The sequence below is a fragment of the Staurois parvus genome, unplaced genomic scaffold (assembly GCF_062004578.1).
Source record: "Staurois parvus isolate SC_StPar_1 unplaced genomic scaffold, SC_StPar_1.0 ptg000090l, whole genome shotgun sequence".
NCBI lineage: Eukaryota > Metazoa > Chordata > Amphibia > Anura > Ranidae > Staurois > Staurois parvus.
In genome coordinates, this window is record NW_028317886.1 from 16197442 (window position 1) to 16224532 (window position 27091).

At 41.7% G+C, this 27091-nt stretch overlaps 1 protein-coding gene across 3 annotated transcripts in view; it reads right to left on the reverse strand.

Moving 5' to 3' along the window:
- ARFIP1 (ARF interacting protein 1) overlaps window positions 1-27091 on the reverse strand; it is a 189823-nt gene that overhangs the window by 16854 nt on the left and 145878 nt on the right. For all 3 annotated transcript variants that reach the window (XM_089670449.1, XM_089670450.1, XM_089670451.1), the window contains one exon: window positions 23922-24096. In XM_089670449.1, the coding sequence (XP_089526575.1) occupies window positions 23922-24096 (175 nt within the window). The remainder of the gene's footprint in view (window positions 1-23921; window positions 24097-27091) is intronic.

A 27091-nucleotide genomic window follows, 5' to 3' on the forward strand; every position in this document is an offset into this window, starting at 1 on the left:
GGGTCTAAATTCCCTCCATCTTTGGCCTGCTCAATCATGTGCAGTTACCAAAAGCAACCAAACCTTGTTTTTGTTACTTAAAGCATTCCGGTTTGATTGCATACAAAGTAAACGCAAGAAAGTATCGTTTCCAGCGCCAGCAAGTATCATTAAGTGTTACTATCCCACAACAGTAAAATCAGTCTCTATATGCAGTAAATCATGCTGGTTAGACTCACTGTGGAACCTAAGGAGTTAATTCTCTGTAATGTGTAAAAAGGCTGTTTGATCCTGTCTTCTCTGATCCTTCCCTTCTTCCACAGTGCCCAATCCATCTGCTGACAATACAGAGCCCTAGGAGGCACTCTAGCAATACACACCGAAAACTTAGCATGTGCAGAGGCTTGTTTTTGTTGTGGGGTGGGGGTGCATGTGATCAGTACAAGGCCAATCAGCGCTGTCCAGACAAGAGGGTCAGAGGTAATTTAGCCTCATAGGACAGTTAGAGGAGAAAGAAAATTCCTACATGCTTTAACCAGTGCTCGGCCAGACACTGACAGAAGTCACGCGACGGCTATATACTGCTGACGAAAAAAAGTATTTAGCAGTTTATATTTACTAAAATAATTGCATTTCCATGTTCTGTGTACTGTGGGAGACCGGATATAGTGAACGCAGAAGTCCTGGGTTTTGTAACACTTCAAAGTAATTTACCTGTATGTTGCTGCAATGCACCGTCAACACACTAACACTGTACAGCAGATGGCAATGCACCACAATGCTCATTATTATTATACAGGATTTATATAGCGCTAACAGTTTGCTCAGCGCTTTAAAATATAACGGGAGACAATACAGCAACAATACAGTTCAATGCAAGAGGGAAAGAAGGGCCCTGCTCCTTGGAGCTTACAATCTAGGAGACAGTGTGTTTTTGTAAGTTTCAATACGAAAAAAAAATATTATAAAATATAGAATACATATATACACAATTTATTTTTAATGCATTCTTTTTTAATCTGTTGCAGTGCCTTGGCAGCACTTCATAAGGCCTTATGCACATAGGTATGCTCCAAATATGCTGCCAGAAAAAAACACCTCTAATCCTGTGCATTTGCATGCATTTATGCACATATTTACCCACATTTACAGGTGAATGGCATTTAAAAGCCTAGGAGCAGAAACTCATTCTATTGGCTAGAATATTCATTTACTCTAGCCACTAGAATAAGTGTACTATGCGCATACACAAGTCTAGTCTATACTAAGCTCAAAACTGCTCCCAGCCCTTTTAACTCCTCCTGTAAAAAACACACTTGCTTATACTTACCCATTCTCAGGGCACTCCAGTCTGGTCACATGATTTCCCCAGATACCAACAAAGGTTGGAATGCCTAGGTGGTGATGTAATTCATAGGCTTACTATGGGGCATGCACTGTTGGCTGTTCTTCCTCTCTCCTGAAGCCGCTGCTGGGAAACAGACAATCAAGTGACTGAACCGGAGCATCCTGAGAAAAGGTAAATATAAGCATCTTCCTTCTATAAGGCAGTTAATATAGAAGCCAAGAAGGGGGTTGCAGCAGATTTAGGCTTAGTTAGATATAGACTGGAAGTAAATCAAACCTCCACATCTGCCTCAAAAGGAAAAAGTACAGCACGGCAAGTAGTCCTACTCATGCTGGGTAAGAAGAAAAGCAGCTGAATTTACTGTGCTACTCTAAAAATGTGGGATTGCAATTTTTCCAACAAACCCAAAACGGAGAATAGATCTAAACTTGATCCCCTCATGTTTTGCATTGTATTGGTATTGTTCTGTCACATGTTCTGTCTCCCTTTGTAATGTACAGCGCTGAGCGAACTATTGGCGCTTTATAAATACTGTATAATAATAATAATAATAATAAACTTTTGAAGACTCCCAAGCAACTGCATTTTTTGTCAGTTTCTTTAATAGCATGATGTACTTACAAATCTTCTACTCACAGCCTATAAGGGAAATGTGTTTGTGCATTGCTAGGATTTACTAAAGACATTGTGTAGCTGTAGTCATAAATGGCACAATATCTGCATTTAACAGCCACAGATATAGGCGTCACCATGACCTCTTGGTTTATTGCTCTATTGATGCCTTAATTAGGACACCACAAAGAATGTTTGCAGACCCATTTCAGTGGCATATAAAGGGAATTGATGCTCTACTGACAGTAGTTAATAAACCTGTTTTTTCCAGAATTATTGATACAGAAAAGCCTATACAGAAGGCAGCATTAAACTCACTAGAAAAGTATGCCTGTTACAGAAAAATCCAAAGAATGGCAAAGCAGGTTACCCAATTTAAAGGCGTTGTATACTTTCAAATATTTCTGTTTTAACTACGTATTAGTGTATTTATTTATTTCAGGTAATTATATAGCGCCGTCAATTTAGGTAGTGCTTGACATATATATTGTACATTCACATCAGTCCCTAACCCTCAAGGGGCGTACAATCTAAGGTACCTACTCACATTCATACATACACATACTAGGGCCAATTTAGACAGGAGCCAATTAACCTACCAGCATGTCTTTGGAGTGTGGGAGTAAACCGGAGTACCCGGAGGAAACCCTCGCAGGCACAGGGAGAACATGCAAACTCCAGGCAGGTGGTGCCATGTTTGGGATTCGAACCGACGACCCTAGTACTGCCAGGGGGAAGTGCTAACCAATTAGCCACTGTGCTGCCCAGTGCAGATATATTCACTGGGTAGTTTGTTTACCTTACCTTGTAATGATAGGCTCACATTTTGAGGCTTCAGTTTGTGGTGCCATGGCCGATCGATCCCCCCTTATCGATGTATTAATCTACTTATTCACCAGAGGGACAAGCAACTCCTTGTAATGGGCCACAAAGAGCTTGCTATTTCTCTGTGTTACATCACAAATGTATAAGTCTAATGTGATGAAACACATCTCTGCCAGCATGGTAAGCTCTCATAAGCAGGGCCCTTGCAATCTTCTTGTATTAACCGCTTCCCATGTGCCCAATAGCAGGAATACTGCTACAGTGTAGCACAGCGGCACAAAATCACGTATACACATGATTTTGCACTTCAGAGTAGGGGGCGCGCACGTCCTACCCTTGTCACAATTTGCGGCCTCAGCAGTCAATCACCGGGTCCCGGCCAGTGATTACTCGCCGACACCCGGTGATTGAAGCGCATTACTGACAGAGGGAGAGAACTGTAAGAAAACAATACAGCTCTCTCCTGTCAGCTCCTGCACACTGCTATGCATGTCTTTGCATAGCAGAGCCATGCAAAACAGTTTGCTTACAGTGAAGCACACACACACAGCACACTGTTAACCCTTTGATCGCCCCACATGTTAACCCCTTCCTGCCCAGTGCCATTAGTACAGTGTCAGTGCTTTTTATTAACACTGATCACTGTATTGGTATCACTGGGGATGTCAGTGACACCAAGTCAGGTCCACCCAGTGTCAGAATGCCCTCTGCAGTCCCACTATAAATTGCAGATCGCTGCCATTACTAGTAAAAATAAAAAAATCCCAGTATATATACACCATCATTTGTAAATGCTATAACTTTTATGTAAACCAATTAAATTACACGTATTGGGTTTTTTTTTTTAAGCAAAGACATGTAGCAGAATACATTTTGCTCTAAATTTATGACATTTGATTTTTTACATTTTTGTACTGGACATGTTTAATAGCAAAAAGTCACAAAATATTGTTTTTTTTCTTAAAACTGTCAGTCTTTTTTTTTTTAGCACAAAAAATAAATGCACAGGCTATCAAATACCACCGAAAGAAAGCTCTATTTGTGGGAAAAAAAGGAAGTAAATTTAATTTGATGTGTTGAAAAAACAAAATGGTAAAAAAAAGAAAAAATAATGTAATTAAAAAAAAAAAATTGTATTATTTTTTTACATACTGTCACCAGTCAGTGTTCCTGATCACTGCCACACCAGTTATATAATAACGCTGTACTGGACTGGTGACAATATGTAAGAAGAAAAAAAAATTTTTTTTTTTTTAATTTCTACATTTTTCACAAAATGGTAACAAAAAATTACAACCTCCAAAAAACTCACCATGCCTTTTACTAAATACCTTGGACGGTCTATTTTCCAAAAGTGGGTAATTTGGGGGGTATTTGTACTATCCTGGCGTTTTCAGGTCTCAAGAAATGAGATGGACCGTCAGTACATCAGGATTGTCAGATATATATAACATGGTTTATGGATTTTCCTACAGACTAAATAATATATGCTAATTTGGGGAATGTCCACCAAAGAAATGTAGCAGAATACATTTTGACCTACATTTATGAAGAAATGTTATTTACTTGCAAAATTGTATAACAGAAAATAAGAAAAATGTGTTTTTTTTTTCAAAATGTTTCAGATTTTTTTTATTTAGTAAAAAAGAAAACTCACTGGCGATTAAATACCACCAAAAGAAAGCTCTATTTGTGTGAAAAAAAGGAGATACAAAATTTTTTATGGGTACAGTATTGCATGACCACACAATTGTCATTTTGAAAGTGCGACAACACTGAAAGCTGAATATTGGCCTGGGCAAGAAGAGGGTAAAAGTGCCCGGCATTGACGTGGTTAAATTGTATTGTAACTGTAATGTTTGCCCTCATGTTGAAAAGAGCTGTGCAAACAGTTGACACTATATAAATCGTGTATAATAATAATAATAACAACAATAATAATGGTAAGCTCTGTTAAATTCTCTCACCTGCAGAGCACTAGACTGAGAGACTCAGGGATTGTGGGATATATAGTTTCTTCACAGGAAAATGCAGTTCTCACACTAGACAGAGATCATGCATTAAGCTGTGCAGTACCATGCCTCATGTTTCAAACAAACAGAAATTTCTGACACTGGAATGTGATGATTTACTCTGCTATAGGCTGTGCATACAGGGCAACAAATAACACCATGAAACCACATGATCACTGCCAGGGCAGCTGATATGGGGGTACCACCGGCCCTTCTGTACGGGGTCCGGCTCCATCAGCTGCAGAGGGGGGCCCGGGCAGCTTACAAGCCAATCTGCAGTCACTAATCTACATTCTGTTTTCCAGTCTGCTGTCATTCTATCCAAGAGTGGCTCAGTGCTCTGAATGTAAGCTGCGCTCCTGGCCTGCTCCACTAGTTTGACTTGTTCACGTTTCATTCTGTTTACATCTGATTGTAACTTTGTTTTTCTCCCCCTCCTCCTTCCAGATCCTTGCCATACTTTGCTTCAGATTCTCTCTGATATCTCTGATTGTGCCGTGTCTCCATGCAGTCCTTCACTCCTATATTCCTCATTCTGGCCAATCTATCCTGTCTGCCCAGCCTATATTTCTTCCCTGTTCTCTCCCCAGTCCTCTGCCTCCCTGGCACTGTCACAGCCGATCAGCTGTTTTCAGCTCCTGTAGCTATCTTATCTTCTCCCAGCAAAGCTTTATGATCATGATAAGTAGATGGGCTTCTTACTCCTCTCCCCCAGACCGATCCCCTTTTGGTTCACTGCTGCAAACCTCTTTTTCCTCTACTCTAAACAACTTTGCTTCTTCTTCCAAACCCAGTGCTGGCGCCAGCATAAGGCGGCTTAGGCAGCAGCCTTAGGGTGCCAGGATGGGGGCGGTAAAATGCACCTTTGCCTGTGTAGAGGGAACCCCTGCACATCTGACCAACAGCACAGCGAGCAGGGGGTAGGCCAGTCCCAGAGAGAAGGAAGGACAAATCCGCTCCATCAGGAATGAGTTCTCATTAGAGCAGTGGGCAGCCTGGCCGGCAGGTGGAGGGCTGGCGATCTGCAGTGTGCTCGCAAAAGTTGGCTGAGCTGATCTAAACAGTAAGCGTTCTATGCAATGGCAGGATGTCTCCGGTGGCTCAGCCGAGTCCAGCATGTCATGTCTTAGGGAGGCTGGGAGTTTCATCATCGGCACAAGGAGCACAGCAGCTGTCAGAGCCGTACACTAGATAGAACCCCACTGGCTGGGAGATGGCCCAGGACTGGAAGAGGAACATTCAGTAGAAAGTTACTGACCAGGGGGGGTCCTAAGGAATTTGACTCGAGGGTGCCAGAGGTCACTGGATGATGGGGCTTTTATTGGATGATCGACCCTGATCCCAATCTATAGATTACTACACATGGGTCTGATATTGGGCGATCGATAAACCCAGTGTTATTTATTTACATCCCAGTTATGTTGGTGACTCAATATTTGGCAGTGAGCCCAGTGTTAACATTCATTGATCTCAGTAGTAGCAGTCACCCCAATATTATTAGTGACCCCAGAATTTGCAGGATCCTCAGTTTTAGCAGTGACCTCATTATGATCAGTCACCCTATTATTAGTAACCCCAGAATTATCAATGACTCCACAATTAGCTTTGACCCCAGTATTATCATTTATTGATTTCACTGTTTTCAGTGACCTTAGTATTGGCAGTGACCTCTGTATTAGTGACCCCAGAATCTGAGGGGCACCCAGGATAGTCAGTGCCCTCACTATTATCAGTCGCCACAATATTACTAGTGACCCCCAGTATAATCAATTATTGATCTCAGTGTTATCAGTGACTCCAGAATTTGTGGCGCCTCCAGTATTATCAGGGACTCCAATATTCGCATGAACTGATATCAGTTTTATTGGTGATATTGATGTGTTCTTACAGTTTGGACCTCCCCATACACTCAGCAATGATTTCTGTAATAAGTTGGAGAAGTCTTTGTCCTGGCACACACAGTGGCAGCTCCCATTGATGGGAGAGTGTGTGTGCTAATAGGACTCCATATAGTAGTTGGGGGGGCGGGGGGAGACCTTAGCATGCCTGGATGGGGGAGGGGCCCTAAAATGAGCCGCCTTCTGTGCAGACAGAAATCCTTGCACTGGCCCTGCCCAAGCACACCCCACTGTCATCACCTGCTCCCTCTGCAAATCTATATATCACTGCTCAACTCTTTAACAGTTTACTAACTGATCTAAATAATATGTTCCATTTCCCATCACCTACAGCTCAAACCTAGCATTATTATAAAACTCCTAATTGAATCCCACCACTACTCCTATTGCATTCACAGTTCCAGGTCAGTCCCATTCTTTTACCCATAATAAGTTTTAGGGCTTGTTCACACCATTTGTGGTGCAGAAACGCATGCAAGAACAAGCATCTTCCTGCACAGCAAAGAAACGCAACGTCTTTGGCAGATGTGCACAGGTACCATGAATACTGAAATGCACCTCCACACATCACGTAAACACAGATGCATTCATAGCCACCGGAACGCATGGTACCACAGTACTGTGTGGTTCGGTGCAACACACTTTTAAAAAATCATGCCTGCAGTACTTTTACATGTTCCCACATTAGGCAGTCCACTGAAATGAATGGGCTGAGGTAAAAAAAAAACAAATTGTAAAAAAATTGCAACATTCACACAGGTCCTCTAGCCTGTACAGCATAAATGAGTGGGTTGTTCGCATGGCTGGAGCCACCTGTTATGCTTTGGGGGCACAGCAGCTGTACAAACACAGGTTTTAATCTGACAGGTGTGCAGGCGCTGGTAAGTGTCCCTGAATGCTCACTGTCTGTGTTTAGGGCTGTACACCTAAAGAGGCTGTAGACCTGCAGCTGCTGTGTTTCCATAGTGTAACATAGGCTGCCTGCAAACAGCAGCTCCAGCCACAAACCACTGATTCACACTGTACAGGCTACAGCACCCATGTGACTGAGTCCCAAGACCTCAGGGGGGGTAGTCTTGTGGGACACGTCACACGTCCCAGAAGCCGACGGTGCCATTCAGGAAGCGCAGCGCTACTTGAACATGCGCAGTGGGCACCCGGATGCCCACACTGAAGATGCTGGCCTCCTGGAATACAGGGCGGCCAGTGAAACGGGCTGCAGGAGACACACCACTGGACCGAGGGACAGGTAAGTGGCTGTTTTTTTTAAAGTCAGCAGCTGCTGACTTATTTTTTTTTACAAAGTGAGTGGAATGTTGCTTTAATAACATTTCTACCAAAAATATAATTTTGATATCTTCTCTGGCAGCAGGGGAGGGGACCCTGTCAGGCAGGCTGTATGGGGCCCCATGATATCTAACAGTGGCCCTGACCACTGCGCATTTTTCTTTGCAGGTAGGAAGGTTTAAAATACCCTTAAAAAGTGACAACATGCCCTTTAGTAATTGCTGCAGCCGTTGTCATTGTTGTATAAACTGTACGTAATGTCATCTACCCACCTCTCCACCCTCAGCCATTCAGAAAAAGCCTTGTATTCATAAATAAAAGCTTCTTGTAAATGATTTACCAGTGGCTTTAACTAAACAAAGACAACAGATTATGTCTTAAGGGACAGCTGTTCCTTTAACTACTTGTCAACCGCAGATAGCCGAATGACGGCTACAATGCGGCCGGCTAGTTCTGGGAGGGCGTCATATGACGTCCTCCCAGAACGTGCTGTCCTGCGCGCCCCCCGGCGATCTCCGTGATCGCTGTGTCCTACGGACACAGCTGATAACGTGATGTGGTAAAAGGCCAATCACAGTGGCCTTTTACCACGTGATCAGACGTGTCCAATGACACGCTGATCACCGGGAAATTCAATTGCCGATTCTCGGCTGCACTTTCCTCACGCTGTCAGAGCGTGAGGAACGTACTGCCGATAACCGGCAGTTGTAAGAGCAGGGTTCGGCACCGATCATCAGGGCACTGATGATTAGTGCCCTGATGATCGGTGCCCAGCAGCGCCTCCCACCAGTTCCGCCCACCTGTGCCCAGCAGTGCCGCCCACTAGCTCCGCCCACCTGTGCCCAGCAGTGCCACCTGTGCCCAGAAGTGCCACCCACCTGTGCCCAGCAGTGCCACCCACCTGTGCCCAGCAGTGCCACCCACCGGTGCCCATCTATGCAGCCCAGCAGTTGCGCCAGTCAGTGCCCAGCAGTTGCGCCAGTCAGTGCCACCTATCAGTGCTATCAGTACCCATCAGTGCCGCCTATCAGTGCCACCTCATTAGTGCTGCCTATCCGTGACACCTCATTAGTGCTGCCTATCAGTGCCGCCTATCCATGCCCATCAGTGCTGCCTCATCAACGCACATCAGTGAAGGAGAAAAATTACCTGTTTGAAAAATTTCATAATAGAAACAAAAACTTTTTTTTTTTCCTCAAAATTTTTGCACACTTTTTGTTTATAGCGCAAAAAGTAAAGTGCCCAGCGGCAATTAAATACCACCAAAAGAAAGCTCTATTTGTGAGAAAAAAATGCTAAAAATGTCATATGGGTATAATCTTGCATGACCGCACAATTGTCAGAGTGTGACAGCGCTGAAAGCTGAAAATTGGCCTGGTAAAGAAGGGGGTATAAGTGCCCGGTAGGCAAGTGGTTAAACAAACTTTTGTAAACCTCTCCAGCAAAGAGAAAACTTGAAGTTATTTTTTTGGTCATGTGCATGTGAGAAAAAACAAAACTGTCCTGATTATCCAAAAAACGAAATGGGAAACACGGCCCAGCAGTGACTGGGTTAAAAGCCAACTCTGGGCTCCAGATTCCTCCTCTCCTTCCACTTCTGAATGTTCCCCAAGCAGTATTTTATGCTTTATATTGTACACAATTATGCAGGGCACCATGGTGCAAGCATTGGGGGGGGGGGGGGGGGGGGGACTACTCATTACGAGGAGCGTAGATTTCTTATACTTCCCCATTAAAAGAGAAGTTCACCTTTAGTAACATGTTACACCCATATTTAGGGCGTAATATGGTATTGTGCACCGCTCCCTAAACTTCTCATTCTCCCCAGCTCCTCTGTTACAGGGGGCAAGGGATGCTCTCCATGCACCCGCTGTCACAATTTAAAAACATAGGAGTTGTGTGGGGCTCCGCGCACACCGCAGCATCATTAATTCACAGAGATATGTGAATGAATCAAATGCTAATCACCATGGCAGCTGGCTTGCAGTTCCCAATGAACTGCAATGGCACTGGTGAGCATTGACACTTCCTGCACTTCAGTAACTGTTTGCCCATATGGGAGGTATAGGCAGACAGGTGTACTGAGCATCCGCAAGACATTCAGGAGAGAAAAAAAAAAAATTATAAAATGTACATTTTTTACCTGAAAAGAAAAAAAAATAAAATAAAAAGGTAAGCAGCATTTTTGAAAAATTGAAAGAATTCTACTTTATTTGCAACAGCAGAGGTGTATACAAGAAGACCAGTGCCCAATTGCCACACATATGGGGTGGGAGTCGTGGATTCTCTGTGCATCCGGCCAGCAGGGAAGCATGACAGATAAGGATCTGGGAAAGCACAGAAAACTGGACTCACAGCAATGGAAGAGTAAATTCAGGTTGCGACCTTCTTCTCACCAAAGCAGGCAGTTACTGGGAACAAAGGGCTGATAACCGGAACAATTCAGCATTGAGCCACTGGGATCACAAATCAAATAGGCAGTACAGCCTAAATGGGAAGGAGTGCACAGAAACACACAGACACACTAGATACACACAGAACCACTAGGCGTGGGTGGTAATGCATGGAGACCAACAGGAATCACTAGCAAGAGGCAGAAGGGATCAAGAAACAAAATAGGAATACACAAGGAGACAGTAAAGTAGGCTGCAGACACAGGTGCTGATACTCACAGGGGATCACAGAGATGCAGGAAGGCTGAAAATTGGCAGAGGTACACAAGGTAAGCAGAGGCAGATGTATGCTGGAATGCTCAGAGTATATGACAGGTGCTGGAATATTTGTTATAGGTGGAACACATACTCCCGCTGGGGATGGCCTGGATGACATTGGGGGTACAAAGATCACACTGGAAGGCTCTGAAAGACATTTGCAAATTCTCTAGGGCCAAGGTTGGACACCGGGAATCTAGGAGTCACTTGGAATCTTCTTGGAAAATCAGAAATTATGATACATGGAAAGACCTTGCACTAGAAACACTGGCTGTTGTTCAAGCAATGCCTAAGGGAATGAGCCCAGCTTAAATAGAAAGAGTGATGGATTGGATGGGCTGGGCATTAAGCTGTGAATCAAGAGCAGTTAAATACCAATCCTAATCCCAAGTCCTGTGATATAACAGGTAACAGCAGAGTTAGAACCATGGAATCAAATGTACAACCATGCCTGCTGATCTCAGAGATCCCAGATGATCAGCATTAAAGCCCTGGATCTGTTGAAAACAATACTTTTGTATACCAGATATCATACCTAAAAAGTAGTGAATGTGACATTCACCAAATATTCAATGCAGGCTAACTTACCTGGTGAATGTGTTTTAAATACCAGTTACATTCACTGATTTATTCCCCTGAGAGTCTGTACCCTTATGTTCCATTAGAATACATAGGACTAAACAGGGAATCCACCCACTGGTAAGGTCAGGGCTAACTTTCTTAATTGGGCCAGAGCTATATTTGTTGGTAATTATTGGTAGAAACAATGCTTATTGGAGCAGATACAAATTATTGTCCACAACACATATGCACCACAAAGCTTGCTGTAAAAATATGTTTTCCCACACAGGAAATGTTTGATCCATGAGCCATATTATGGCAGTTATAGGCAATAGCTAACGCTGCATGATAAGTATTTACCCCAATTTTAACATCCCCACTCAAACCCTTTTTTGACACCTGCACAGGAACATCCTCTCTCCCCCTACAGGGCCCTGTGCCAAATTAGAAAACATATGCCTGCGATTCAACTCCATTAAATATGGTACAGTCTCAAACCCACAGTAAAATACTTCACCTACTATTCTCCTCCACATAACAAGTGCTCTAGAATTTTCTACTTGTTCCTGTCACAGCGCAACCAGTCATACATACAAAAATGCATCCTATCGTCTTTACATTGCATGCGCACAAAACGCGTCAGAGAGGAGCCTGTCGTACTGACGTCACGCTGCCGCATCCTTGCGGAGGTCCGGTGGCCATTTTTGTGAGTGCTGCTTGCCAGCTGTTTCTTTGTTACCCATGTGGATGTCTTATACTATATACAATAATTACTACACTATAAGCGCTCCTGTCGTGGCTCGTTTTTGCGAGTTGTTTTCATTAAGGTGGCTTATATTATTCCTGCTGGCTCTGTCCATGGTGGAGAGGTTTCCTGAACCATCCCTGTAATGCAGCGAGAGGCCAGTGGAGGTGTTGGAGTCATCCTTGTAATGCTATGAGTAGCCAGTGGTGTTTTTCCTGTCTCCATACCATGATCTTTGTGATGGAAGTTTTCCCTATCTGTGGAGGAGCTGGATATATTACTATGCGCATTTAATATGTGCCTTCTGGTGAGTGCATTCATACAGCATTACATAGCACGGAGTCACTTTCACCTATTCATCACGGAGATTCCTTGGACGCTTTTTTGCTACTTCTCGGAATGATCATATCTTATACTGGACTGTTCACTATTGTCACTTTATATTTATTTGCAAATATCACTCGCTGTTACTCTGCTGGACACTTATGCAATATTATTCACTTTAGCGCAAATTTTGAGTGCCTCACCTTTTATCTGCCACCATTGTCACTTTAATTATTCATTTATGCATTAGCACCTTGGTTTCGTCATTGTATAGAGCTGCATTTTATGTTGTTTCCCTATTACATGACCCAATAAAGCTACAAACAATTCAAACGCTCCTCCATAAGTATTTTTCCCCAAAGACATAACCTCCCCCCCATATCCCAATGAAAGGGACATAAGAGTGTGATGTAGACAAAAAAAAAACAAGGCACCTTGCACTTCAAAACCTGTGATAGCGCTAAACAATTCCAGAAGAACTGCAAACAACTATATAACCTGTGGGAAGCAAAAGATAAACACGCAAAATTACAATTTTGATGACAGGGTATCATAGACTTTCATATGGCCCCATATCCTTAGCCAACAGAGATGCCCAACACCTAGAACCTCTAATCACAGAGGAGAAACTCCACCCTGGTGCTTAAACAAATAAAACCCTACAGTTCCACAATCCTCTCCCATGAGGTACCTTTCTCATCCAGCTTACATAAGCCTCTTTGTGTAGGTTTTATATTCCTTTCACCTTTCCCATATACATCAAGCACTGTTACCTGCCTTCTGAATCATAAGAGTGATCAACAACCATCAGCTCCAAAATCCGGATGTGACCTCAGAACACACTTGCTGGGCCTTTTTCCTGGTAAAGTGTTAAATCGCCTCATGCTGTAAATGTGAGTTTGGAAAATATTTTTAGGAGGCACTACTATACCTATGATGAAACTAATATTCTGCTTGTACCATATATATAAATCTCTGCACTCATTTATGGTCATTTTATCAGTTTTTGTCACGTACCAACCAATCAGCAACGGTCCTGGAAACTCATCTGGGAAAAGTGTAACATTTATAATGGAAAAAAAGAGCTTGCTCCAAAAGATGAGTTTAGGTTACAATGTAACTTACTCTATAAGAGGACCAGTTCTTTTCATGTGCACACATAAAAGTTTAGAAAAGCCTTCGTTCCCCCAGGGCAGGTCCAGAATCCACAGATCTTCAGACAAGCTAACATGCTGTACGTGAACTGTCACTTAGTTTGCATTCCACTCAAAGACTTCAAAAAGCCAACAACCTGTTTTCCTTTCTGCAAAGCATGGCATATTTATTTTAAGGAAGTCTGTGTTAGATCTGCCATACATTTTGTATGATAAATACAACGGTTCTATGCCTTGCAGTTATTTGGTAATTTATAAATAGCAAATGCATTGCATCAGTGATGAGAAAGACCCAAAGTAGAAGCAGAGGTGTCTTAAAACACTGCAAATACATTTCACCATTTCTATACTCATGACCCAAAATTAAAACTAAACAAAATCTGCAGATAATATTTCATAAAAAGGCTGGAATACCCATCCGTTCACTAAAGCACAAGCTCTCGATTCAACCACATCTGATAATGTACATCATAGCAGGAAAAAGCACAGAGGCATGGCAAAATTGTGCTTGGATGTGTGTTACCCCAATGCAAATACACAGTAAAAACAAATATACTGTACCTGTGCTACAAACATAACACAACGTTTAGATGTGAGCACGAATTGGTGCAATGCTGCAAAAGTAGCACAGCTGCCTTATTTGCAGTGGTGAGGTTCATTGAGGGCCGCTTTAACACAAATTATAAATCCGCCCTTAGTAAACGTTGTTAGTTTATGTACACAAAGGTTCAAAAGCTGGATTAAAAGCTTCATTTTAGAACAGATAAATACACAACCCTAGAAAATATTGTGTCCACAGTTTACAATTGGGGGGGCTCCACAATGTACTATAGGGCTCTATCCGATCAGAACCTTTATGGGTTTGTTGCTGCTTCTGTAACCAGTAAGTGTTCAGGCCAAGTGTGACACAGTTACTGCCAACATTCTGCTTACCCAAGTCCATAAAATCACAGTAATAAGCAGGTAACTTTATTATTTAGGTGGAGGAGTTTTTTGGCATAGGCAATCTCAATGTGGCATACAGCGCATAAATATTTTTTATTGCAGCATTAAACAAGACCACACACTAAAAAGCAAGGTCCACATATTACACCAGGGCCCCTACCCCCACATTTAAAGTATAACTACACTCCATCTGAGCACCACAAATCAAAAATGCTATTTAATAAATCTGGAATATTCAAAGCCATCTTGCCCATCCATCCATATCTCCATGCTTTATTTTGTTGAGAAATCACTTTGAAAAACACTGCTTAGCATTTCTGGCTGTGGTCAACTTGAGCAAGGGCAGATGATTCATGTAGCAAGAAGCAAATATGATATACGTTCCTAACCATTTACAAAATGCTAGTAGAATAAGGATTAAAAATAGTCAATGTTGATTGAGAGAGTGAAGCTCCACTTTAATTTGAGCAATAAAGTGCAAAAAAAAAAAAAAAAAGGTTGTAAATTGACTAACCTCCTAACATCAACACCCCCCCACCCCCAATCCACACAGCAACAAAGGTTCAATCCTTGAAGTGAGATTGTGGGAAGACAGAGGAACCCAATTATTGTTAGAAAGCACTCCAGTACAGCGCAGAGCACTTTCCTGCATGATTTTGGATACACAGCACTGCCTCAATCTCGGCAGAAGTTTTTGATGTCACCCTTATTTAGATGAGAAAGGTGAAAACAGGAGGTAAGGCAAGTATATTCACTGACTTCTTCCCCCTTTGTCACTTTAATTCTATGGTTTAAATGTGGTGGTGGAAGCCCATATGTAATAAGGTGACCTTGTTCTTTCGTGCAAGCTCTGCTTTAATTACTTCAGTACTGTGGCATATTTGCCGAGCCGATGAAGACATTGTCATTGTGGTGTATATAGGATGACACGGATACCATATTTAGGCAATCACAGGTGAGGCTTCTTGAGATGGCATACTCTTCAAAACGGATAGGTATTCCCATTGTGCATTCTTTCTTTGTTAGTGGGGGACTTTAAGAGTGTATTATAAACTGGCACTCTTGTAACTACATTCATTCATTTACATTTAGTATGGCGTTAACCCTGGGTAGAAACTAGAAAATACCTGAAAAGCTTTTTTCTGTGAGCTCACACAGACACACAATATCATCAACCTTCACGTAATTCATAATAATTCTGTGATGACTGTTTCACATATCCAGGGGCTAATTCCTCTCCCACAACTCCTCTGATCCGTGTTACCCAGATGTTTTCACTTTGTATGTTATAGTTAAACATGACTGTGCATCCCTCACCACTGAAGTGTCAAGCTCAATGAAACCCTGACTTTGAAGATCTGAGATTTTCACAGAAATGTCTGCTTTGCATGGTTTAGCTTCAAATGCATAGTGTAAATATCTTCCTCCACAGCAGACTTACATCTGTTAATGGAAATTCACTCTGAGTATTTGCATGTCAGGAATATGGAGGCAGACAGCAGCACTGCATTACAGTTGTAATCTACAATATGTGAGCAAGGACTGGCCTGTGCTTTTCTCAGAGAAGAATATACTATATACACAATAATACTTGACTCTAAATTTGTACTGGTTGTGTCCCTAAATGGAAAAATATCAGATGACTTTGCTTATTGATAATTAGATGTACAGCCTTCTATATGGAATAATCAGTAACTTTAGCTTACAAATTGTAAACATAACTTCACAAGGTTTAAATTATGTATTTTTTTCCAGAGTGGCATGTTAGCAGGTCACTAAAAAGCTTCAAACACTGAATTTTAACTAGCCGAGTTGACAGACTTATGGTAAGGATGTTATCTGGCTCTGCCTCCCAGGGACTGTGCCCATTTTGAGGGGTTTGTCCCTCAAACTGGCATCCCAGCAGTCCTCTGTAAATACACAGTGCAGGCACCTACTCAGCAACTGCCCTGTGCAATTTTTATCTAGATTCCAAAATCTAGAAGGAGCCACATGTGCAAGGGTGGCAACCTTGCTGGCCATGTATGTGCAGATTCCAGAGGCTGCATTTTGAAAAAAGGATGGGTGAACAGTGAGTGGGCACCTGTGGGTTGCCAGGATCTGTTGAGCTAGCACCTGCGCAGTGCAATGTTTACACTGGATGACAGCGACAGCCGTGGGAGATGCCTTAGGAATTGGGATGACTGCATGAATTATACTGTACATTAAAAACCCTGGCAAACAGAAGGGGAAAGAAATGGGTGCCAGACTTTCATGCAAGCTGTGGGCCACCATCAAACCAAAGAGTTAAGAAGAAAATCAAACTGTTATGTTGCAGCTGCACTTATTACTCTGCATTCTGTGTTTCACTTGCTTTTGATCTCCACAATTTGTGCTTATACATGCTCAGCATCTTCAACCTGTATGTACATATGTCTGATCACTGCACCCTATGCATTACAAAGGCCTGACCTCAGCACCCTGTGCGTTAAATACTCCTTACCCCTGCACTATGTACGTTCCACATGCCTGAGTTTTGCACTCATTATGTTACACACTCCTGATCCCTACACACTATGTGCATTAGACACACTTGACCCAATGCAAAGCAAGCCAAGGTTTTATCTAACTAAACCACATTAAGCTCCTCCCACTGCAGTCTGGCTACATTATTCCCGTTTTCCTTCTGGCAATGCATGTTATATGTGAGGGTGTAGTTTGTGGGTCTGGCTACAAATGAAGGCATGATTTCATGGGTGTGGTTTAAAAATCAAAGCAGTCAGTAGAGGCCCCCTGGTAAGCTTAACATGGAACATATTCAGAAAATTAAGTCCTGCTAGTTCACTTCAGGCTGGCCCCTTTTGCAGGTATAGCTATGTAAAACATTAACAATAAGTGCCTATTCTTCTTAAAATCCTGTAATACACTCATTCACCCTGCTCTGCACGTGCTCAGTTGCTCTCTATTTTTAGGCACTGCGCCGATAATCAGAGCCACTAGAGGTCAATCTGCTGACAGCCTAAAGGTTTACTACTGCTCAGGGGCTCTGGGCTTCAGGAAAATGGCAGCCTCTGGTAAGAAGAAACAGGAGCAATACTGGAAGCAATTTACAGCACACACTAATTTTGGCAGCATAATTATTGATATGGAATGAATGGTCCTTGCTAAAGAACATTTTTTTTATCAAGCTGTTATGGGTAAAGTTTGGCTTTAAACTACAGTGACCTCCAACCATCCAGCTTATCCACAGGAATCAATGGACCCAGGGCACATGTATTCAGTAGGAGTAGCTGGTTGAGCTGTTTTCAAAGGCTGTGTAGCACCAGGCAGGGACTGCAGGAACAGGGAGGAAGGTAAGAATTTCCAGATGGGCTGCACTAAGGGGGGGGGGGGGGGGGGTTACTTATAGGACAACTTCTCTTTTAGTCAAAAAATACAAACTAGAATATACCAAGTAAAAGTCAGGAAATACCAAGTGAAGGAATAGGCGACTGACTCAAAAACGATGCATCAAGGAAAATTATAACACGCATCCTCTGAACAAGTCCAAATTCGGGACGGACTTTTACAAATACATGGTCTTGTTATTTCAACTCTTCTATGAAGCATCTAAAAGGATGTAAGGAAAAAAAAAAAAAAAAAAAAAAAAAAAGGAGTACAGGTCCCCTATGCAGGACAAATTTTAAAGTTGGCTTGTGGAACACACCAAGGGCCTATTCACATTGTTGTGCTGCACTGTATTACCAACTGTCTGTTGATGTGCATTGCAGTAAAGCAGTCCACGTAATTGGAATGAGCTATCAACTAAAAAAACACGCTAAGCCTCATACACACTATGAGAATATTGGACGAATGATCGTTGGCTCTCGAAAGTGGTGTACAAATGATCAGGTTTTGGACAATCGCTCAGAAAATGGTATTTTTCGTCCGATTTTCTCATCGTGTGTACTAGGCATTAGGGCACGCTAAAATACACCTGCATTGTTGTGCAGTGCCAAGGGATTGCTGTACAAAATAAAAAGCACCACACTTAGCATGCGTTGCGGTATTATGTGCATTACTACAATGTATCAGTGTGAATGGGTCCTAAATGATTCAGGAAACACTGAATTCACAAGTTGCTATACCTTTCAGCTTTAATTTATATTCTGCTTTAAATTTTAAGGAAGCTTTAAGATTTTTTCATTCAAAAAGATAAAAGGTTTGTTAAAAAAACCCCAAGATTTAACCTGCAAAACAGCTGTTTTTACTATAGGTAACAAGTATATTGAAGAAAAATGTACACCTTTAACTAGTACTGCAAGTTCAGTTTGCCCAGAGTTCCAAGCTGTATTAATTATACCTCTAAACCCGTATACCACCCATTTTCCCCAGGCCATTTTTGTTTGTACAGAAAATTTAATTTATAGCCATTGCACACACCCCTCTTATGTACTTCACTCAGGAAATCTGACAAGTACAATTTTAAAAGCATGAATTATTTCCTTGTAAATGCAAAGTACACAAAAAAGATATGAAAATTGGAGAGGATTTATCCATCTAGTCAATCAAACAGGAGGGCAAGAGAAGATGGAATTTGGTAATACTTAACATGTTAAGCTCCAGAGCCATTTCTACATTTCAGCCATAAGCCTATCTAACAATAACTTTGCTAACATTTATGACACCACAATGATACTATTTTGAAGCCCTACAAGATTATTTCAAGTAGACTTTAAAAAATAACACAAAAAATAAAAAATAAAACAATTAAGCCGTTCAGAGTACAAGTATTAGTTTTATGTTGCAATTTGCCACTTATATGATTACATGAAAATTATGTTACTTGTACAGAATATTTCTGTTTTAAAGTAAAGTGGCAGGGGTGTGGAAACTGAAAAAAAAAAAAACAAACAACTTGTCCAACCAAGTGACTAAATTGGGGTCCAATCTACTTGTCCCTCATAACAATCTACTTGTCCTGATAAAAAGAAAAAAAAAATTCCCAGCATGGAATATATGAAGGATTGATGTTTTTATTAGGCAGAGGTGCTTTTAGGAATGTCTGGGGCTTTTAATAATGAAAAGGGCTTTATGGCGACTCAAACTTTTAATGTTTTTTGCTAGAAAATTTCTTAGAACTCCCACATATTTATTTTTTAAAAGCATAGACCCTAGAGAATAAATCTCAAACACAATAAAAAAAAATGCACTTTTTGAATTTTAATTTTGGTAAAATATAAAAGATAATGTTCCGCCAAATGAATAGATTCCAAAACATGTCACGCTTTAAAAATGCACACTCGCGTGCAAAGCCAATAACTTGCGTAAATTTTTACTATATATAGGCAACACCTTAAAAGCCTTTACATTTTACCACTTTAGATTTCCACAGGAGGTCTGGTGATAAAATTATTGCCCATGATATGAAGTTCTCGGTGATACCGCAGTGATTTGTGGGACGATTGCTATTTGCATGCATGCGGGAATGACGAGTGCTTTAGCCTTTGCGTGCGAGCACAGGGGGATAGGGGTGCTTTACAATTTCTTTTTTTAAATTGACTTTTACACTGCTGCTTTAAATTTTACTCCATCTTTATTTGCTGTTACAAGGAATGCAAACATCATCTAATCATGTTCAAGCAAAAATGCTGTTTTTTTTTTATTTTCCTTGCATGTGATTGGGTATTCTTTGTAAAGTGAAACTTTACCTCATTTACTAAGCTCTGGAGTAACTGTACTCGCAGTGCACAGTACATTTTCCTTTAGTAAATCAACCTCACTGTGCCTTGTGTATCACACAAATCAACCAATTGTATCAAAACCAATGTACTGTAATGGATGCCTCTGTACAATTGACCCAGGAATATAGCTTAGTGCAGTGTCACCTATAGCAGTCCTAGTTCCTAGAAGACAAGAAAGCCTAGCCTGATGCAAGGTGACTTCACCCAAGAATGCCATGTTCGCTGTCTACAAAGTACAGGAGGCTGAAGAAAGGAAGAACAAAAGAAATCCTGTGATTCCAAGAGTGCAACTGTCCGGAGGGGATGGCTGGGACTGGTATGTCGAAGGAACATAGTCAGCGAGATGTGCAGAAGCATCAGTTCAGGAGACAGGCAGCGACGTGGTCAATAAACAGGCAGGGTTAGTACAGGCAGCAGACAGAGGCAAAACTGCACTGGTGTGGCAGTGATCAGGAATGCTTTCGCTTCCTGCACAGGCTCGGGTGGCACTAATGATGTAGCGGAGATCAGTAACACTGTTACTGGCTGCACTGGTCTGGTAATGTAGTCACTGGTGTGGCGGCAATCAGAAACACTGTGTCGGGCTGTACTATTAGGCCTCATTCACATGGGGTGTATCAATGTGCACCCTGTGCTAGGGCCATGTTTACCAACATGGGAAAATACGGGTGTTCCGTGCATCCCCTTGCAGGCAGTCCCCATTTATGTCTCTTGGAATACAGTAGCTGCATGGACACAGCCACTACTCTCTTACTATCTGGGTTTGAGTCTTACACCTACATGGATGTCAGATTGGGAGTAGCGGCTGTGTCCGTGTAGCCACTGTGTCCCAACAGACATGAATGGAACTACCTGCATTGGGATGCAAGGAACACCTGTGCATCTCCATGCGGGTAAACACGGCCCTCACATTGGGTACACATTGAAGCCGTATGGTGACACTGGGACTGGTGTGATGGAGGGACACGGACGGTCTGAACTGGTGTGGGGAGTGTTTAAGGGCAGTAAAATTTTGTGGATGAGCCACATTTTTACTGACCCTCAACCGCTCCCTCTTTAGGCTGGGAAGGTGGTGGCTGGGGGTGTACGTATTAAACAGCATGAATTATACCCCCCCACATATTGGCATTACTGCCTAATGAGTGCAACCCATTAAAGTGAATAGGGCTTTGCTATAACTGCATCACAACCGCGAACATTGCATGCGGTTGTGATGTATCAGTCAGGCATTTAGGGGGTTAAAACTGTTTAATGCTCTCTGAAGATTAAACCGAACATGGATTGCTCTTCAGAAACCACCACAAGAATGAATATTTTTTTACATAACAGTAGTTACCAGAACAGTGCAGTGTGACATACTTCTCTGATCAATTCTCTGATCAGAAAACACAGTATGCTGCTATGGAATGCAGTGGAACTATACTAGAAAAGAGAGAGGGAATATCCAAAACACTGACTTCCTTCTCATTGTATTAGTATTGCTGTCTAAATCATAATAAGAGCAAATACAATAAAATTGCATACAGGCTCTTCCTGCTTTTTGTATCCTGTATCCAGTGTTTGGAGGACACTTTTTAGCCTGAGCATCCACCCTGGATCCCACTGCTGAATCAGGTGTTTCCTCAAGCTGCTTCTCTGCTATCACATTAACGTGTACTACTGGAAGTCAAATCATCTTGAATGGGCTGTCAATACACAGCCAAGAATCTTTTAAGCACACCTGAACACTTTTTAAAAAACATTACACATAATGCACAGATTGCTTGATGACATGCATATGCACAGAAGTGTCTTGGCAAGGTACAGTGGATATAAAAGGCTACACACCGCTGTGAAAATGTCAGGTTTCTGTGATGTAAAAATGAGACAAAGCTAAATCCTTTCAGAACTTTTTCTACCTTTAATGTAACCTATAAAGTGTATAACACAGTTGAACAAACTGAAATCGTTTAGGTGGAGGGAAGTAAAATAAAAAATAAAAACTAAAATAATATGGTTGCATAAGTGTGCACACCCTTAAACTAATACTTTGTTGAAGAACCTTTTGATTTTATTACAGCACTAAGTCTTTTTTGGGTATGAGTCAGCATCAGCATGGCACATCTTGACTTGGCAATATTTGCCCACTCTTCCATTCAAAAACACGAGGGCATCTCCTGTGCACAGACCTCTTCAGATCACCCCACAGATTTTCGATCAGATTCAGGTCTGGGCCATTCCAAAACTTTAACCTTCTGGTGAAGCCATTCCTTTATTGATTTGGATGTATGCTTTGGGTCGTTGTCATGCTGAAAGCCTGAGGGTTTTGGGCCTATATTGATTATTGGCACTGTTCATAATTCCCTCTACCTTGACTAAGGCCCCAGTTCCAGCTGAGTAAAAACATCCCCAAAGCATGATACTGCCACCACCATGCTTCACTGTGGGTATGGTGTTCTTTTGGTGATGTGCAGTGTTGTTTTTGCGCCAAACATATCTTTTGGAATTATGTTGAAAACGTTCAACCTTGGCTTCATCAGACCACAACACATTTTCCCACATGCAAGACTTCAGATCTGTTTTTGCAAAATGTAGCCAGGCTTGGATGTTTTTCTTAGTAAGAAAAGTCTTCCATCTTGCCACTCTACTCCATAGCCCAGACATATTAGAATATGGGAGATTGCTGTTACATGTACCACACAGCCAGTGCTTGCCAGATATTCCTGCAGCTCCTTTAATGTTGCTGTAAGCCTCTTGGCAGCCTCCCAGACCAGTTTTCTTCTCGTCTTTTCATCAATTTTGGAGGGACATCCAGTTCTTGGTAATGTCACTATTGCGCCATATTTTCTCCACTTGATGATGACTGTTTTCATTGTGTTCCATGGTATATCTAATATTCCTTGGAAATTCTTTTGCACCCTTATCCTGACTGATACCTTTCAACAATGAGATCCCTCTGATGCTTTGGAAGTTCTCGGTGGACCATGGCTTTTGCAGTAGGATGCGACTAAGAAAATGCCAGGAAAGACCTACTAGAACAGCTGAACATTATATGGGGTTAATCAGAGGCACTTTAAATGATGGCAGGTGTGTATTAATTCCTATTCAACATGATTTTGAATGTGATTGCTTAATTCTGAACACCGCTACATCCCCAGTTAATAAGAGGGTGTGCACACTTATGCAACCACATTTTTTTTTTTTTCGTTTTTTATGTTTACTTCCCCCCTCTAAAAGATTTTAGTTTGTTTTTCAATTGAGTTATACCGTTTATAGGTCACATTAAAAGGTGGAAAAAGTTCTGAAATGATTTATCTTTGTCTCATTTTGTATAATCACAGAAACCTGACATTTTAGCAGGGGAGTGTAGAATATTTATATCCACTGTATGTTTGAGTGTTATTCAAAGTGAAAGGCACCACGACTCACTGTATTCTATTTTGTACCTTGTGGTAATTACTATGCAAATAATCACCACCAGCTCGCTTAAAAGATCTTCCACCGGAAGTTCCTCCTAAACGTTCCTGCAGCAGAAAATTTAAACAGTAATAGATTCACTTAGGTGTAACGACCCTTAGAAGCTAAAGAAAATACTTGCAGTCAGTTAGAGCGGAAAATAACATGGCTATAATAAAAATAATAAGAATAAAGTATGTAACCCCTTTTCAACTGCAACAAGAACCAAGCAGGGAATTTTTCTCACTGATGAGTAAGCATGGTGAAAATATACCAGAGTGAAGAACAGAACATGTTCAGAAAACATTTGGTGAAAAACAGATGATGCCGTTTGATTTAACACTACTAATTCATTGATTTTCCAGAATTAATATGGCAATTACCTTATTCTCCTCAAGGAACTTTAGTTTGATGGAGACATCACTTCGCATTTTGTCATACTTTTCCTTGTGCATCTGGAAAAGCTGCTGTGACTGCTCAATTTTGGGCAAGGTAATGGCATCACGTGGTCCCAGGTTCAGCTCCTCTAAATCTGTACGGTATGCATCATACTCAACCCTGTTAAAGTTACCACAGAAAAACTATTAAAACTGGATAAGTGGAATAAAAAATGTTAATGCATGCATCATAGCCACCAAAACCAGTCCATGCAGCAATGGTGAAACCAGTGTACTAGCAATATTAACCGAGTAGGACTAGCCATACACAAGTCACTTAAAAAAGGACTCGATTCCCCTATCCACACAATCTATGTGATGGGGGAATCCATCCCACTAAGCCTTTGTATTCTGGCAATGCAATGATCTTTTGTTGCAATGATCTTTAATCAAGAGTGAGAACATGCATTAAAAATTAAAACTCATTTCACTGTGTATATGTAAAAAGTCAAGTGTGAGTGCTTCGTTGATACTCACTATTTGACTAGAGCAGCGTTTTTCAACCACTGTGCCGCGGCACACTAGTGTGCCGTGAGATATTGTCTGGTGTGCCGTGGGAAAAATTCCAATTTCATCTGTAACATGTGGCTTCGGCTCACAAATAGACCAATCATTAGAATCTAATGATTGGTCTATTTGTGAGCCGAAGCACATGTTACGGACTATAAATAGCTCCGGTGTCACTGTTACACTGACAGGAGAAGACATCGCAGTAGATCGCCGATGCGCAGAAGAGCACCGAAGGATCTGGACTCTGGAGGATTATCGCACAGAAGAGCGCTGAGTGATGGATCTGGAGGAGACAGGAGAAGAAGAGCACTGACTGATGGATCTGGATGGAGTGCTGAGTGTGACGGACAGCGGCTATCTGGAGGAGACAAGCGCAGTAAGTACTGAGTGACAGTGAGACAGGAACAGATACTGCAGTGATGGACAAATTTTTGAAAAGGAAAGAACTGGACTCTGAACAAAATTCGGAGCCAGATAAGAGCCCAAGTATGAGTGGGGATCAAAAGAAAGCAAAGATGGTTAGCTCAAGGAAATTCTTTGGCACAAGGCAATATAGCGAAAGCTATATTTCATTTGGATTTACTTTCACCGGAGATGCAAAGAAACCAACTCCACTGTGTGTGGTGTGTGGTGAAAAGCTATCTAACAGTGCTATGGTCCCAAGTAAACTTAAACGCCATCTCCAAACGAAACACCCTTCGCTTCAAAACAAGAATGCGGACTTTTTTGTTCACCTGCGTGAAAACACGGAGAAACAGGCAACTTTCATGAGAAAAACCACAAAGGTAAATGAAAGAGCTCTTAAAGCTAGCTATCAAGTTGCTGAACTTATAGCCAAGTCAAAAAAGTCGCACACTGTGGCAGAGACATTAATACTTCCCGCCTGCAAAGCTATTGTAGAGGAGATGCTCGGACCTGAAGCAGCTAAGGAAATAGACAAAGTCCCTCTCTCAGACAACACAATTTCCAGACGTATTAATGACATGTCTGCAGACATAGAAAGTGTGGTTTTGGAAAAGATCCGTATCAGTGAGAAATTTGCATTGCAACTTGACGAGTCTACTGATATCAGTGGACATGCTCAACTCTTGGCCAATGTGCGTTTTGTGGATGGTGATGCAATTAGAGAAAACTTCTTTTTTTGCAAGGCATTGCCAGAAAAAACAACAGGAGAAGAAATTTTTAGGGTCACATCAGAATACCTTGAACAAGGAGGACTTAAGTGGGAAAACTGCACAAGTGTCTGCACCGATGGAGCTGCAGCCATGGTCGGGCGCACCAAAGGCTTTGTAAGCAGAGTGAAGGAAAGAAATCCAGATGTGATTGTTACGCATTGTTTTTTACACCGTGAGGCCCTCGTAGCCAAGACTTTACCAGCAGACCTAGTTCCTGTGTTGGATGATGTTGTGCGCATGGTAAACTTTGTAAAGTCACGACCCGTGAAAAGTCGCATGTTTGCAGCTTTGTGTGAGGAGATGGGAGCGAAGCATAAAACCTTGCTGTTTCATACGGAGGTCCGGTGGTTGTCGCGTGGCAAGGTCTTGGTTCGTGTGTATGAGCTGCGGGAGGAACTTAAAGTGTTTCTGACAAATGAGAGGTCAGATTACGCAAAGCTGCTTGCAAGTGATGAGTGGTGTGCAAGGCTGGCATACCTGGCAGATATTTTTCATCATCTGAATGAGCTGAACACACGAATGCAAGGCCGAAATGAAAATCTGCTTACAAGTACAGATAAAATAAATGGATTCCGTTCAAAGGTGCAACTCTGGCATCAACACGTGGAAAGTGGCAATCTTGAAATGTTCACACTCACCAAGCAATGGCAAGGTGTTCACACTGCTGCACTGGGTGAGATAATAGTTAAACATTTAAAAACTCTCGAGGAGAAGTTGTCATTTTATTTCTCTTCAGTCTCCACTGAATGCCTTGACTGGGTTAGGGACCCTTATAGCTCAGCATCAGTTGGTGGAAAGGACATGACTTTACAGGAGCAGGAGGAACTAACTGAACTGAGACAAAATCGTAGTTTCAAGCTAAGATTTGCTGATCTACCTTTGGACAGTTTTTGGTTGGATACTGCCAAGGAGTTCCCCGTTCTGGCAAACAAAGCTATTTTGACATTGCTCCCATTTTCCACTACATATCTGTGTGAGATGAGCTTTTCAAGCCTGATTTCTATAAAAACTAAAGACAGAGAGAGACTGAGAGCTGTTGACGAAGAGCTACGTGTGTGTCTTTCTTCGATTCCTGCCAGAATATCAGCTTTGTGTTCAGCCAAACAGGCCCAGGTTTCGCACTGAGTAAGTCAACAGAAATATGAACAATTATGAGAATACTTTATTATTTCATAATAAAGTAATTATAAAATAATTTCTTTGTGTTTGATTACTATTCAAGAGAATTACTTTATATATAGTCAATATAGGCACAGAGGTAATTTTTTTTAACATTTTCTAATGGTGGTGTGCCTCGTGATTTTTTTCATGAAAAAAGTGTGCCTTTGCACAAAAAAGGTTGAAAAACACTGGACTAGAGGATATACTGTATCATACAAATTTCAGTTCTCACTTTATTCACTCTAAAAATTTCCAACAAACCCAAATGAA